This window comes from Stomoxys calcitrans, chromosome 1, assembly GCF_963082655.1.
Source record: "Stomoxys calcitrans chromosome 1, idStoCalc2.1, whole genome shotgun sequence".
NCBI classification, from domain to species: Eukaryota; Metazoa; Arthropoda; class Insecta; order Diptera; family Muscidae; genus Stomoxys; species Stomoxys calcitrans.
The window spans coordinates 13,329,592-13,347,275 of record NC_081552.1 but is presented as its reverse complement, the minus strand read 5'-3'; the positions used below and the strand labels follow the sequence as shown (position 1 = coordinate 13,347,275).

General features: G+C 38.8%; 2 protein-coding genes across 2 annotated transcripts in view; one reads left to right on the top strand and one right to left on the bottom strand.

The window, feature by feature from the left end:
- LOC106095069 (neuropeptide Y receptor type 2) overlaps nucleotides 1–17,684 on the top strand; it is a 60,821-nt gene that overhangs the window by 27,844 nt on the left and 15,293 nt on the right. The gene's annotated exons all lie outside the window — the stretch shown is intronic.
- On the bottom strand, nucleotides 5,966–9,683 carry LOC131995620 (uncharacterized). Its single transcript, XM_059364391.1, has 3 exons — nucleotides 9,093–9,683; nucleotides 8,964–9,027; nucleotides 5,966–8,916 (listed from the first exon to the last, which is right to left on the bottom strand). Exons 1-3 carry the CDS (start codon nucleotides 9,681–9,683, stop codon nucleotides 5,966–5,968), a joined length of 3,606 nt encoding a protein of 1,201 aa, XP_059220374.1.

Below are 17,684 nucleotides of genomic sequence, written 5' to 3'. Positions count from 1 at the left end.
TAAGCATACCAATTTGATGCCGGAAATTTATGTGCATGTATTGGTTTGTCAATAAGCTTTGACAACGAATGGCAATGAGAAAGTAAGCAAGAAAACCTTTGACACAACACGAACGCAAACACATCAAGGAAACACGTGTTTTTGTGTTTGTGTGTGTGTGTGTAACCCAAATCCCAGGATTTTAAGGATAATAGAATTTGGGCATGTCTAAATGCCAGTTCCCAAACATCTGCTTTAGTTTTTATATTTGAAATGATTTCAATTCCTTTGGCTTTGCCAAGAACATCAATACTGGCAAATTTGAGTGGCTTCAATCAATTTAAATTCTTAGAACAAAGAAAACCGAATATTACTTTAGGAATTTTCGCTAGAAAATCCTTTTTAAGGGAATGTAGAGAATGCCACAACATGAATTTGTAGTTAATCAAGTCTTGAAAGGATTCTTTGGTATAATAAAGCGAAGTAAACGATTTAGTTTACAGTCAAGAAGAAACGAGCTAAATTGAGCCGAATCTTTGAAACCCACCACCATGGATTCCGCGTAAAATTGACACAAAATCAAATTAAAGGGTGACATCTTTTTGGCAACACTGGTTTAAACAGCTCACGCATGTTTCGTATTTTGACTCACTATCAAACTTACTTCAGTTTGGTCTATATTTCACCATGAATCGTCTTACAAAAGAACAACGCTTGCAAATAATGGAACTTTATTGTCAAAATGTGTGCTCTGTTAAGAAAGTTCAACGAGCGACAAAGCTCAATTTTGGTTCAATGGGCACGTAAATAAGCAGCATTGTCGATTTTGGAGTAAAGATCAGTCAGAAACATTGCAAGAGCTACCAATGCATCCAGAAAAAGTCAAAGTTTGGTGCGGTTTATGAGCTGGTGACTTCATTGAACCGTACTTCTTCAATGATGATGCGAATCGGAATGTAACTGTTAATTGTGAGCGTGAGATCGTGAGATGATATCCAACTTTTTTCGCCAAAATGCAAGAACTTGACTTGACTTGCCACATGCCACACAGCACGTGTAACAATGGACTTATTGAGAGGCGAGTTGGGTGAAGATTTTATTTCACGTTCAGGACCGGTCAATTAGCCTCCTACATCGTGCCATTTAACGTCTTTTAACTGTTTCTTGTGGGGCTATGTTAAAGCTCACGTCTACTCAATTGACGCCTTGGAAAACAACTTTAAAGCGCTTATTCGTGAGATACCGGTCGAAATATTGGAAAGAGTATGCCCAAATTGGACGAAGCGCCAAAATTCTTCTGTTGCTGTGAAGTTGGTAAAGATATCTCAATTTTTTTTTGAAAATTGTGGTCGTTACTCGATGCTGGAACTGGCCCATCGGCGGTGACATTTGGTCAGCGTCAAAGCTGAATTTTGTACTGATTGCCAACACACTATTTATAGGCCGATCCTAATCTTTCAAAGACTTAAAATGTGATTGTCTTTGCAATAATCTTAGTTTTATAGTGAAAGTTTTGAGGAATCAGCTTCAGTATTTTGATGAACATTTTTCCTTTGCGTTTATTATACCCTCCACCCCATTCTATGGGTCTTATACGAAATATTCGTATAAGACCCCATAAAGTATATATATTCTTGTTCGTCATGCCATTTTAAATCGATCTAGTGTCCGTCTGTCGAAAGCACGCTAACTTTTGAAGGAGTAAAGCTAGACGCTTCAAATTTCGCACGAATACTTTTTATTAGTGTAGGTCGGCTGGGATTGTAAATGGGCCATATCGATCCATGTTTTGATATAGCTGTCCTATAAACCGATCCTGTATCTTGATTTCTTGAGTCGCTAGAGGGCGCAATTCTTATCCGACTTGGCTGAAATTTTGGATGACGTGTTTTGTTATGATTCCCAACAACTGTGTTTAGTTTGGTTCAAATCGGTCAATAAACTGATATAGCTGTCATATAAACCGAACTGGGGTCTTAACTTCTTCTGCTTCTATAGAGCGCAATTCTAATCCGATTTGGCTCAAATTTAGCATGAGGAGTTTTGTTATGACTTTCAAGAACTGTCTTAAGTACGGTTCAAATCGGTCTATGTTTTGATATAACTATCATATAAACCGGTCATGGATCTCGACTTCTTGAGCCACAAGAGGGCACAACGATTTGGTTGAAATTTTGCATGAGGTGTTTCATTAGGGCTCCCATCAACTGTGCTGAGTATGGTTGAAATCGGTTCATAACCTGATATAGCTATCATATAAACCTATCTGAGGTCTTGACTTCTTAAACGTCTAGAGGGCGCGATTCCCATACGATTTGGCTGAAACTTTGTACAACGTGTTTCGATATGACTTCCAACAACTGTGCTAAGTATGCTTTAAATCGGTCCATAACCTGATATAGCTGCTATATAATCCGATCTTGGATCTTGACTTCTTCAGGCACTAGAGGGCGCAGTTCTTATCCGATTTGGATGAAATTTAGCATGCGGTGTTTTATAACGATCATGGATCTTGACTTCTTGAGTCACTAAAGGGCATAATTCTTATCCGATTTGGCTGAAATTTTGCATGAGGTGTTTTATTACAACTTCCAACAACTGTGCTGAGTATGGTTGAAATCGGTCCATAACCTGATGTAGCTGTCATATAAACCTATCTGGGATCTTGACTTTTTGAGGGCGCAATTCCTATCCGATTTGGCTTAAATTTTGCACAACGTGTTTCGATATGACTTCCAACAACTTGGCCTAAATCAGGTTAAATGAATGCGCCTTTTATGGCTCTAAATCCTTAAATCGAGTAGTTACCGAACTATTGATGTTGAGTATTAAATTCGTACTGATCATTTATTGAAAATTTATAAACTACAATAATTCTTATCCTAATTAAAAAAAAGACAACTATATAACTTAAACTAGCTCTTTCTCTTTCAATCTTAAACCTAAACTGACCAATCGAAATACGCCACGAAACATAACCAAATATTCTACAACCGCAGACCAACCAGCCTAAGCCACGATCCTAAACAAACATTAGATAGCATTATCATGGTCTTCAAATGAGTGGAAAATTCCATTCACACAGTTTTTACTTCCTTATCACAACTCAATTTTAATTACCCTGACAATCTGTATCTGCTCGATGCATCAATGTTTGCTATCCCAAATCATAAAATACCATTGACGCTCATAGATTTATTTTAGGTTACATTTTTAGAGAATCAACAAAAGCCTGTTCCATGAACATTTTCCCGGGGCCTAAAAACTAAATATTATACCATTTCTGTTGGCTGATGAGGAGTGAAATCTATCTTAACGATATTTTGCTTGCGCTTACATTTACATTTCAAATATAAGTAAATAGTACTACATATAATCAAAATAGTCAATATTATACATAGTGATAAATGACCGCTGACATGATGAAAGTTTAGTCCTCTTATAAGCAACTTCTCCTTTTTTAGTTCCTTGATCTGGTTCTTCAAAAGCTCAATCTCTTTTCCGTGGTCAATGGTCATTGGCCCCAATGCGCTCATATTCCATCTGGTCATACTCTCCACATCGGTATACAAGCTCAACTTCATCTCCATATTATTTTCTGATGTGAATTGAATTGGAGCATGTATCACTCCACCCTTCATTCGAAGAACACATCCGGGCTCCACCTTCATGATACCCTGCAATGGCATCTTCAGCAGCCTCTGAGCGTCTGGTTTACACTGCACGTGAGCGGTTGTCTCGTTGAACATCTTGAACAACCAATGGTTTCGTTGATGTAATTGCACCCAGAAAATTTCAATACTCGTAGGCGCAAATTGGCACTGATGACGCGCAAGAGGTTTCACTGATGAAATTTCGCAAGAATTATCATTCGCATCTATCCAGGGCCATCCACCATCACAAACGTATTTTTCCTCAGACATTTTCTGACAACTGCTTAACTCCAACTCGGACATCAAATGATAGGCATCCATATTAAAATTATATAAAATGAACTGCTCTCTTGCAACGACTATCTGTTTCATGCCATTATATACAACAGGCACAGGTATTACCCTGTGTATTTGGGAGACATGATCGTTGAATAATGGTATTTCTGCAGATATCACCAATTGATTGTCTATTATAAACGCTTTCGCCTTCATTAGCTTATATATGGTGCTTAGCTGATTATGCTTCTTTCCCGGCAGTTTAAGGCTTTCAGGTATATTCTCCAGCATCTGGTGTATTTCATTCTGGAGCTGAATTGGCGTGAGCAATGAGGGATTTAATTTACCATGATTTATATCTATCAGCAATTCTATTATCTTCGCTTGGACCCTCTGGTTCTCACTTATGATTATGTGCAATTCTTTCGTCACCATGAAAAATTTGATGGACTCGCGGTACACCAAATATACCTCCTTCATCGCTTCCGTCATGTTGTTCACCCGTTCTGTTATACTTTTGAAGTTGCTGTTTACTTCTTCCGTCGTTTTGCGAATGACATTCACTGACGATTCCAGAATAGACGTCTGTTTTTGCACAAGGTATTTCAGGTCATGCTGATTTCCCAATAGTTTCCTCATGTTTTCTTCTACAACTTTCCTGTCATCAGCATCCATCGCGCCAAAGAGGATGTGCTGTAGCGAGCCAATAAACTCTAAGGGTGCTCTCTTGGATCTAGCCACATCATCATGAAACAAATATCGATTAGTGTATATCATCTCCTTCACTATCTGCTCCATCTCGTCCAGTACATGACCACAGTGGTCTTCAAAGGTCATCAATTTTCCACATGTATTTCTCATATCCACCAGCAATCGTTCGGATTTGCTAATTACCTCAAAGAACGGATCAAGCTTGAAATAGATTAGCAGATTCCATGAAGACGCTACTACATCCACAGTTCCCAAGTGATCCAGGTAAATTGCAGTAGAATTGCTTATCTCAGAGATTGAACCTCCAGTTGTAGCCACTGCTCCAATCTGACTTGTGGCAGCAAGTAGCAGCATTACTAATACACTAAAAACATGCTTGTTTGCCGACTGCGTATTCCTCAATCCTGCTTTTGTTGTTTGTGGCGACACTTCTTCCACCTCTTCATCCGAAGCTCTTATTAATGGACAGAGTTTCTGGACAGGGCGTTTTAATATGCAATCTTGCAACTTCAATGACACAACTCGAACTCTCCCATCCTTGCCCGGATGAGTCTCAATGATTCGTCCCATAGGCCATTTCGCTGGATGTGTCAATTCGTTTTTAATGATGACTACATCTCCATTCGCCAAATTCACCTCTGGCCGGTTCCACCTTCTTCGCTGCTGCAACGTTGAAAGATATTCCTCTTTCCATCGATTCCAGAAATCTCTTCTCATCTTCTGTATCAGCTTCCACTTGTTGAGAGATCCTACCACTTCGTTGACATACTCCGGTACATCCGTCGTCTGCCTCCCAATCAGAAAATGACTCGGTGACAAAAAATCAAGAGATTCCACTTCTTCATTATCCATATACACCAATGGCCTTGAGTTTAAAACCGCTTCGATTTGGCACAGCAATGTGGCCATTTCCTCGTAACACAGATTTCACGCCAGACTCCCAAATCCCTCCTTGATGAGGGGCTGCCGGGGGGATAAAATGCCACTCCACACCTTCCTCCGCCAGCAATGGCATCACGTCTCGATTTCTTTGAATAACAGCTTTGTAGTCCGCATCAAGTCTATTTTTCGCTCCAACAAAATTTGTCCCATTGTCGCTGTACATTTTAGCACTCTTTCCTCTTCTGGAAAAGAACCGTTTCAAGGCTGCCAAAAATGCTGATGTGGACAAATCGCTCACAGCTTCCAGATGAATTGCTTTTGTTGACATGCAGACAAATATAGCAATGTATCCTTTAAAACACTTTTGTCCTCTGTTTCTGGAGCACTTCATCCATATAGGTCCAGCGTAGTCCACTCCTGTATATAAGAAAGGTTGCATCGCTGTAACCCTCGAATCTGGCAAGTTACCCATTATCTGCTTCGCTGTCTCTTGTTTGTACCGTATACATCTTGGACACGATCGTATACACTTTTTTTATCGCTGCTTTCAAGCCAATAATCCAATATTTGCGTTTTGTGGATGTTTCAGTCAATCTGTTTCCTCCATGTAAAGTTGCCAGATGAAACGATCGCACTATTGCGGCTGTCAAATTCCATTTATTCAATACAATTGGATGTTTTTGATTGAAGGACATATTTGCATTTTGCAGTCGACCACCAACTCGAAGTATGCCTCTTCTGTCTAAGAAAGGATGTAGTCCCACTATACGGCTGCCTCGATCAATTAAAGATCCTCTTTTTAAAGATATAATTTCTTTAGAAAACATAACTTGCTGATGACGTGATAGTATATGTTCTTCAGCTTCTATAAGTTCATGGACAGCTAAACCACCGGAAATTTTGATTTTATTCCTTGTCCTCTCAATAAATCGAATGACGTATGCCACTACACGCCGCATTTTAGAAAACCTGGAGTATCTCGTCATTATATCATCCAAAAAATTTACTTCTGTTGTTACCATCGTCGATGCTATCACTGCAGTCCTCTGTGGTAGTTCAGGCCAATGACTTGAAGGCTCCCGCAACCATTCAGGACCATTCCACCATAGCTTATAGTCCATTAGCCGATGTGGTTGAATACCTCTTGATGCAATATCTGCTGGATTTTCCTTTGTGCCAACATATCTCCATGTTGCTGTTGGTACAAGCACATTTATATCCTGCACCTTATTCTTAATGAATTTGTCCTTGCTACGATTATTTTGGATCCACCCCAGTGTGATTGTTGAATCAGTCCATGCAAACACGTTCGTCTCTCTTCCTATGATTTTCTCTGCCCTATTCAACAATCTCGCCAACAGATGTGCACCACACAGCTCCAATTTTGGCAGCGTCTTTTTATTTTTGATTGGGTTGACCTTACTTTTGGCAGTTAGTAAAGTCACCCTCATTTCACATTTAATGAATATTACTGCGGAATATGCTTTCTCGGACGCGTCTGAAAAGCCATGAAGCTCGAACTTTGTAGTTGTCGATGTACCCAGCCATCTAGGGATTTTTATTTTATGAAGAGAATCCAAATGATTTGCGAATTCTAGCCATTGCGTCAAAATTTCCTCGGGTATCGTCTCATCCCAATCTATATTTAACAGCCACAGCTTCTGAACGATCAATTTTGCTACCACCGTTATTGGTGATAACCATCCCAATGGGTCGAAAATTCTAGCTACCAATGACAGTACTTTTCTCTTTGTCATTTGTGAAGGATTACTAAAGCTGACGTTGAATCGAAAGTGGTCCATATTGGGATCCCACCCAACACCCAAGGTTTTTATGGACTCGTCGTCTTTAATCGATATAACTTCATTGCGTCCTCGATTTTCTACAATTTCCGTAATTTTAGGGTCATTTGAAATCCATTTTCTCAAATGAAAATTAAACTTCTGCAGCTGCTGTGCCACTGATTGCAGAATATGTTGACTTCCCTTTACAGTATCAGCTCCAGTCATGAGGTCATCCATATAAAAATCTTCTTTTATAATATTTTTCACCATCTCCTCTTTGCAGTAATCACCTATCATGAATAGTGACCTTACTGCCAGAAACGGCGCCGCTGATGTGCCATATGTTACTGTTGTTAAACGATATTGCTTTATTGGTTCCGCTCTGTTCTCTCTCCAAAGTATGTATTGATATTCTTGATCTTCTGGCCTCACTACAATCTGCCGATACATCTTTTCCACGTCTCCTGTCAATACATACTTCCATAAACGCCATTTCAACATTATATCAAATATATCGCGTTGAAGTTTAGGTCCAGTGTGCATTATGTCATTCAAACTTCTTTGATTCGATGTTTTCGCTGATGCATCAAACACCACTCGCACTTTCGTTGTTCGGCTATCTTCTCTGATCACTGCTTGATGCGGTAAGTAATATTTTCCTTTCATCTCCATCGGTACTTGCACCATATGACCCAGTTCCCGATACTCTCGCATGAAGGTTATATATTCAGCTTTTAGTGATGGATATTTCTCCAACTTCTTTTCACCATTCAAAAACCTGGCCATTGCTTGCGGTTTGGATTCGCCTAGTTCCATATCAGCCTTAAAAGGTAATGACACCATCAATCGACCATCATCTCGAATAACGGTCGATTTTTCAAAATTCTGCATGCACCACTGGTCATCATTTGTACACTGATCTTCTGCTTCCACTTCCTCTACTTCCCAAAAACGTTCAAGGTTAGTCGCAGCCACCTGCACTTTTTCCACTTTGCTTATTCCATTGGATAGAGCTCCAGATACTATCCAACCAAGTTTCGTTTGTTGTGAGAACGGACCGCTTACTCTCTTCTGCCCTTTTTCCATTATGTCGGCGTAAATGTCTCCACCGATTATTAGATCAATGCGATCGGATTTATTGAAGAATGGATCAGCCAACATACAGTTTCGCCATTGCTTCATATCTATGTCGAAGGATTTACCTGGCTGCTGGCTCATTATCGTAGGTAGTACCATCGCCTGTGAATTGAATACATGTTTGCTAAGAAATCTTGGCTTTATAACTAAGTCCACTTTGTACTTCGACACACCAACCAAAGTACCACCCAAGCCGTGTATTTCCGTTTTTTCTTTTATCCTTGGCAATCCCAAAATCTGCGAAGCTTCTTCCGAAATTGATGTTATCTGTGACCCTTGATCTATCATTGCCCGTAGCAACTCAAATTCTCCCGTCGCTGCCCGTACTTTTACCAATGCTGTTGCCAATAAAACTTGTTGTTGTTTTCTCTCAATTACCATAGATGATGTGGGATTAACTTGCTGATTAACGCTTCTTTGGTCACCATTGTGAAGATAATGATGGTGATTACCTCCACATTTGTTGCAGCGCACAACACTATTGCATTTTCTGTCTGTCCTGTGTAAAAGACAAACGAAACAAATTTTTTTTCGCAGCTACCGCAGGCTTTCTCTCTGCCGGTGTCATTGCCAACATCTTCCTGCATTCTATCACCCCGTGCCCACTTTTCTCACAAAAGTAGCAAAATTTGGTTGACATATTATTTTTGTTTCCATAAATTCTCTTCACGTTCACTTCTTGCTCTCCCGCCGCTTCCAACGCAAGGTATTGTTGTTGCAAAAATTCTAAGACATCATCCAAAGTTTGAATTTCTCTCGGCTTCCTTACTTGTTGCTCATATAGCCGCAACCCATCTTTATCAAACTTTCTCACAATTATTCTGGCAATAAATGGTTCAGCATCCTTTGTAGACACATTCATGCCCCTCAACGCCATTACACAGTTTTTGGTAGTGTCAAGCATGCGTCTTATACTTGCCGCTGAATCGCTATTCATTACTGGTTGGTCCAGAATCTTATCACACAAATTCGTGAACATCAATCTCCTATTCTCGTACCTTTTCTTCAATAATTCAAAGGCAGCTTCATAATTGGAGTCGGTTATTTTTAAATGCTGAATTAGTTGAGCTGCGTCTCCTTTAATGGCTGCCTTCAGCCTGTATAATTTCTCTACTTCGGAAAAATGAGGCGAATTATGCACCAAATTTTTAAATAAGTCATGGAATGACTCCCAGTCCTCAATTTTGCCGCTGAACTCGGGTATCCTCACTTCGCTTAACCTGATGTTGCTGCGGATTTCTTTTCCCTCTGGTTTCTCCATTTTTTGCTCTCCAACGACTTTCCGTCGAATACTAAGTCTTTCCGTCATCTCCTCGTATTGTTCAAAGACTTCCTCGTCTATTTCATTCGTTGCCAGCAACTTGTCATAAAATCCATTCAACTGCCGCAAACTATCTTCGATATCTCTCTCATCGACTCCACAGACAGACCACAACAAGTCTCAAGGAGTTGTAGCCTACGGATTAAACCCTAAAAACTGAAGGTGTATTGAAGCGGTGGGTCTGGGAAAGTACGAGACAACTTAAAAGTTGTTGCTAAACACTTTTCCGAGCAACTATCGCAGAATCCATGGTGGTGGGTTCCAAGATTTGGCCCGACCGAATTTAGCACGCTTTTACTTGGTAAATCGAAGTTCCCATTTATTAGATTAAATTTGTGTCATCACTCATAACCCCCCATAAGTAACCCATCCCACCTAAGGACAGATATTAACGATTGTTGCGAATAAAAAAATGATTTGAACTGTCTTCGAAATTTTCCTCTTGGGGCGTTTTGATGAAATTTTGTTGCACAAAAAAAAAAAAAATGAAAAATTATCTTTTTTCCCAATATTAATCATTGTTCAAAGGCAATTCATCAAAAAATTCATCTTATTCCCCAAATGAAATACTACATGCGTTTTTTATACATTTTCGCAGAAGACAATTTTTATTTTTTTATGACAAAAATGACCTCCAGTTACTGGGAAGGGCAGTGAGTGGACAGGCGATATCTTGCGAAACAAATGTTGTTCCGTTCGGCTTTTGTACCTTTTGTATACAGCTTGAGGATTGCGATGGAGTGGGACAGAAAGTTTACTTAGGGGAGCATCAAACAAATTTACGATGACGTTTTTTGTGCCAAATAGACGAGCGTCTATAAACTAAATGCTTTCGTTGTTTATTTCAATTTAACGCAGTAATGACAGCGTTAGACTGCTCGCTCCTACCCTCCCATTTTCTGTCTCTCTCACTTTACCCCAAAATGTTTCTATTGGGTTGCCCAAAAAGTAATTGCGTATTTTGTAAAAGAAAATAAATGCATTTTTAATAAAACTTAGAATGAACTTTAATCAAATATAATTTTATTACACTTTTTTTCTAAAGCAAGTTAAAAGTAACAGCTGATAACTGACAGAAGAAAGAATGCAATTACAGAGTCACAAGCTGTGAAAAAATTTGTCAACGCCGACTATATGAAAAATCCGCAATTACTTTTTGGGCAACCCATTATAAGAAGTCTATTAAGACTGTTGCATAAGTATAAATACTTTGTATGTGAGTGAAAGCTCAAATAAATGGTTGTTAAAAGCAAACATCATAAAATACAAATCTGGCAACATATGTACCAGCGTATGATACATACACTCATATGTCCCTGTATAGGTTTCCGCTAGACGTAGGCGGCTTCCTCACAATATTCTATTAATTAATTGTTAGCTGCCATCATTAAGACAGACCGCCGTAAACAACAAATGTGCTACGGCAAGAAGGCGAAAAAAATGAGTGTCTTCCATCAAAAATTTATGAAGACCGTATAAGTTAGGGTACATCAGTCAAGCACGAGTAGCTCCTGCTGGGCAATATGTTGCATTTAAGAAGGAAAAATCCGAGTAATAAAATATGCTGACTAAAGTCAATAATTAACTTTTGGATATATACATATATGGGCTAATGTACGAGCACAATGGGAAACCAGCTTCACCTCAAGACTTATTTCTACGAGTATAGAATTATGAGGAAATTTTTTAAAATTTCCCCATGTCTATGGCAAACATAAAGATTTTGCAGAAAACTTGGAAATTTTGATTTTTTAGAAAACTAGCTGGCCCAGTGTGTTTTGCTACAGCCTTAAGTGTTCGATATGGTTCAAATTTGAAAATAACTTATATTCGTATTTAACTCTTAAATACCTTTCGTAAGAATCCCATATTGTCTCGTGTGGTATAAATGTCTATTTGGGGCATAATTCTGGGGTGGGGCGACCCCCCGGGTCGTATTCTACTCTTAAAAACCTTTCGTTTAAGTCCCATTTTATCCCGTTCGGTGATAATTTTGGGATGGGGCATAATTTTTGGAAGGGGCGGCTCTCATGTGATTATACCCTACACCACCACTGTGGTACATGGTATTATAAGTTTGTGCATTTGTTTGCAACGCTACGAAAGAGAAGAGCTAGACCTATTGATAAGTATACCGATCGACTCAGAATCACTTTCTGATTCGATTTAGCCATGTCCGTCTGTACATCTGTTTGTCTGTGAGTCCATGTATTTTTGTAATCAAAGTGCAGGTCGTATTTGTTGTCCAATCATCACAAAATTTTTCACATATAACTTTTGGCCCAAGGACGGACGCTATTGATTTTGGTAAAAATCGGTTCAGATTTAGATATAGCTCCCATATATATGTATCACCTGATTTGCACCTAAATCGCCGTAGTAACTACAGTTTTCAATAGATCTGCACAAAATTTGGCACAGATTGTTTTCTTGCCGATTTTAACATATCTGCAAATATTTTATCAAAATCGGTTCAGATTTAGATATAGCTCCCATATATATGTGTCGCCCAATTTGCACTTAAATGGCCTTAGTAAGTGCAATTTTTAACCGATCTGCACAAAATTTGGCATGGACGCATATTTGACCACAAAGTTTAAAGCAAAATTTTCGGTTTTCGGTAACCATAACCCAAAATGCACCCATCTCCGAGATCTGGCGTTTTTGAAATTGGGGTCAAGGGGAAAGTCCGCTACCCTCGCGGAATTACAAAATTAAGCATCCTAACTTCAACAGCAATAATGTTTGCCATTACACAAACACATGCAGTGTGGTTAATGTCGAGTGTGGTTAATGTGGTATTTATATCATAGAGGCGTTTTCGCAATAAATTGGATATATGTACAACATGCCAACTTACGATACTTGAAGCCTTCACACCTACTATGACCGGTGAGTTATTCTAGCCAGAAGACAAAACGCGTCCCATAGTGGTTGTTGTGTGATGCGATCTCTGGCTTTCGGTTTCCATTGCAAAAATCTCCGATCATTGAGTTCGTCTCGAGAGAAAAACAAACAAAAATTTTAAAATTAAATGACCTTCACCCTAGCAGGCAAAAAGACTTAAAATAAGTTAGGCCGCGCCGAATCTTGGAAACCCACCACCATAGATTTTGCTAATATGTAGAGAAAATAAAAATGTACAAGGGAGCTATATCAGGTTATAGACTGATTTGGATCATATCTGGCACAGTGGTTGGAAGTCGTAATAGAACACGGCATGCATAATTTCAGCCAAAGCGGACAAAAATTGCGACTTGTAAGGCTCAAAAATTCAAATCGGGAGATGGGTTTATATGGGAGCTATATCTGCTATAAACCGATTCGAACTTAATACAGTCATTGGAAGTCATAACATAACACCACATGCAAAATTTCAGCCAAATCGGACAAAAATTTCGGCTTGAGCTATATCAGATTATAGATCGATTTGGACCGTACTTGACAAAGTTGTTGGAAGTCGTAATAGAACACTGTTTGCAATGTTTAAGCCCAATCGGACAAAAATTGCGGCATGCAGAGGCTGAAAAAGTCACATTGGGTGATCGGCTCATATGTGAGCTATATCAGGTTATATACCGATTTAAATCGTACTTGGCACAGTTGTTGGAAGTCATTGCAGAATACTACATGCAAAATTTCAGCTAAATCGGACCAAATTTGTGCCTTCCAGGGTCTCTAAAAGTCAAATCGGGAGATCGGGTTTTATGGGAGGTACATCAGGTTTTGAACCGATTTAGACCGTACTTGTCACAGTAATTGACAGTCACAAGAGAACACCATATGAAAGATTTCAGCTAAATCGGACGAAATTTGTATATTCCAGGGACTCAAGAAGTCAAATCCGTAGATAGGTTTATATGGGAGCTATATCAGGTTATTGATCGATTTGGAACCTATTTGGCAAAGTTGTTGGAAATAATGACAGATTACTACATGAACAATTTCAGCTGAATCGGATGAAATCAATGCTTCCAGGGGGTCAAGAAGTCAAATCGGGAGATCGGATTATATGGGAGCTATATCCAAAATTTGAACCGATATGGCCCATTTGCAATCCCCAACTACCTACATAAATATAAAGTATCTGCTACCGTGATTTCGACAGACGGACGGAGAAACGGACATGGCTAGATCGACTCACAACGTCGAGACGATCAAGAATATATACACTTTATTTCGAGGTGTTACAAACGGAATGACTAGATTAGTATACCGCCATATGGTGGTGGGTATAAAAAACGTATCTGATATTCAATATTGAGGCAAGAGTTTGGGGGACCACCCCAACCCCGACAACACCCCTAAATCGGACATATTTGCCGACCATGGCAATAGGGGGTTCAAGTAAAAGGTATTTGGAAATAAAGCACGAAATTGATAACCACTTTCGGGACCAAGTTTCTGTGCGGTTCACCCCTTCCCCAAAACACTTCCCAAACAGGACTTATTTACTGACCATGGCAATGGGCTTTGAATACGAATCTGATATCAAAATGTGGGACCAAGTATTTGGGTGCCGCCCCTTCTCCAAACCACCCCAAAGAGGACAAATTTACTATCGTAACAATATGGGGCTCAAATGAATGATCTATGCGAGTAGATCGCGAATCTGATAACATTATTCGGGAAAAAAGTCTCTGGGCCCATCCTACCCCCATAACACCCCCATAGAACAAACAAAAGGTTGTTTTTTAGAGAATAACAGGTATCTGATATATTTCGAGGGCCAAGTCACTGAGTGTCCATTGCTGTCTCTGATGGTACACCAAATGTCAATGTGTGGCCCACAGTTTTAGGAGCTTTAGACTAATCCGTAAAGAAAGTACTGTTTTGTAAGTTTTACTACCAAAATGTACGAATTGAAAACAAGTAAAAGCGTTCACCAGTGACGAATCTTTTACAGCCTCCACCATGGATCGCATTTGTCAAGTTTTTTGAATGACTTTTTGAAATAGAAACAAGTAAAAAGAACTTTGGATACCAACCACCTCAGATATATATGTAAATCCCCTTTCATCACAATCCGCTGAAAATTGGATAACTTATGCACCCAAATTCGGCACGGATATTGAGTGGTCTAATAAATATAAATCACTGTTCGATTTTGTACAACAATATACTCTCTTAGGCAGCTATATCCAAATATAAACCGATCTGAACATATAGGACACGGATGTCGAAAAGCCTAATATAAGTCACTATGTCAAATTTCAACGAAATCGTACAATAAATGCTCTTTTTATAGGGCCAAGACTTTAAATCGACAGATCGGCACCTACAACCAAATCTGGACCGATATAGACCAAATTAAACAAGGATGTAATAATCATCCTATTCTATTATAACTACACTACTATATCCGTAGTTGAATCTTAATAGGGACTGGTCTGGATCATATTTTATTCAGGTCCCGAGAACTCATATACAAGTAAGATGTTCAGATAAAAAATCAGCTTTTTATGGGATTAAGAACCTAAATTGAAAGATCGAGCTATATTTATATAATCTGATCTGACTACTTATCTGATCTGACTAACCGGGTAATAATTAAAGCTTTTATGAGCTTCTGACCCTTAATCGGCATATCGGTCTATATGACATCTACATCTAAATACATTCCGATCTTTACCATATTTGGGTCAGATGGCGGGTGGTGATTCAAATTTCAGCGACATTGGGTTCCAGACCCTTAAACGGCATATCTAAATATAATTCGATCTGAAACGTATTTGGAGCCGAGGTCTGGAGGCTATATCTAAATATAGTCCGATCTAGACCATATTTGGGTCAGACGTCAGGAGGCCTTAGATCGATCGGCCGGGAGATCGAATTATAAGGCGACTATATCAGGATGTTTACTGATTTTGACCATACTTTACATAGTTGTTGGAAGTTAAAATAAAACACTTCATGCAAAATTTCAGCCAAATCGTATAAGAATTGGGCCCTCTAGAGGCTCAGCTATAATTTTTATCCGATTTGACTGATGTTTTGCACATATCGTTTTGGTGTGACTGTCAACAGCTGTGTCGAGTATGGTTTAGATCAATCCATATTCTGATATAGCTGCCGTATAAACAGATCTCCTGGCTGAGATCTGTTTGCACGTGTCACTTTGGTATGACGTTCAACAATTTTTTTAAGTATGGTTTAAATCAGTCCATATACCATATAAACCGATCTCCTGATTTTACTTCTTGAGGCCTAGACGCAATTCTTATCCAATTTGGCTGAAATTTTGCATATATCGTTTTAGTAAGACTTCCAAATACCGTGCCAAGTATGATCTAAATCGGTTCATAACCTAATATATCTGCCACTTAAAGTGATCTCCCAATTTAATTTTCTTAGCCTCTTGAGGGCGCAATTATTATTAAATTTGCCTGAAATTGTCGACTTTTAGGGTCCATAGCTTCATATAGCCCATATACATTTGAAAAAGTAGTTCGAAGAACTTTACAAGTGCGATCCATGGTGGAGGGTATATGAGATTAGGCCCATCCGTACTTAGCACTATTTTACTTGTTAAGATTTAATTTCTGTACAACATTTTGTCAAAATATTCTATTAATAAAAATTTCAAGAAAATTTTATAATGGAAAAGATTTATCAAAATTTTATTTGTGTAAACAAATTTTTAAATGCTTAACATTTTTATTGCTTTCAAAATTGCAGTCTTATTTTGCACATTTTCCATAGTCACTTTGTTTTTGTATTATCCAATGATTATTACTTAGATTTTTTTATACCCACCCCCCTAGGATGCGAGTATACTAATCTAGTTATTCCGTTTGTAACACCTCGAAATATTGATCTAGGACCCCATAAAGTATATATATTCTTGATCGTCTCGAAATTCTGATTTGAACTAGCCATGTCCGTCCGTCCGTCCACCTGTCGGAATCACTATAGCGGCCGAACGCGTAGAGCTATCCGCTTGAAATTTTGCACAGATACTTTACATTAGAGTAGGTCGTTGAGGAGTGCAGATGGGCCATATCGGTTTAGATTTGGATATAGCTCCCATATAAAACGATCTCCCGATTTTACTTTTTGAGTCCATGGAAACCAAAATATTTGTCTGATTTGGCTGAAATTTTTCACATGATATTCTGTTATGACTCCTAACAACGGAGCCATGTACGGTCCAAATCGATCTTTAACCTGATATAGGTCCTATGTAAACCGATCTACCGATTTGACTTTCTGAGCCCTTACAAGCCGCGGTTTGTATCCGATTTGGCTGACGTTTTGTTCTGTTATGACACCCAACAACTGCGCCAAGTACGGTCGAATTAGGTCTGTAACAATACATATAGCTCCCATATTTTAGCAGAATCCATGGTGGTGGGTTGCCAAGATTCGGCCCGGCCGAACTCAGTTATTCTTTACGGCAACACCCTTATAACAAACTATCCTATGGTGTATGAAATGTTTTTCCTTTGCCTCCTTGGATATTATTTAACTTCATATATTTGCTTTTGACCATATATATGCTTTTCCCCTTTGCGGTTTAATTTTTTTTCTTCCCAGTTAATTAAATGTTTGTACTATGAAAATTTCTCCATGCATTGTCCCATATAATATGTACATATGTATATGTGCCCTTAATTTAGAAAATTTCTCATAAAATGAAATTTTCCACATTTGATGTCGACGATAGGAGACGAGTGTATGCAGAACACACGCACACACACACACACACATCTATATAACAACAATATGCCACCATAAGGATTTCATTCATAAAGTTTAGCGTCAAATTATTATTGCCTATCTTGATGGAGGCAGAGTGTGCGTGTAAATTATCGTTGCCTAACTTAAGGCGTTTAATCGTTATTCTCATGTTTCATGAAACATAGCCAGCCAAGATAATAACATGGCGAATAGCCATGATAATGATGATGACAATGGAGATGGATATGGAGATGTTGGTAA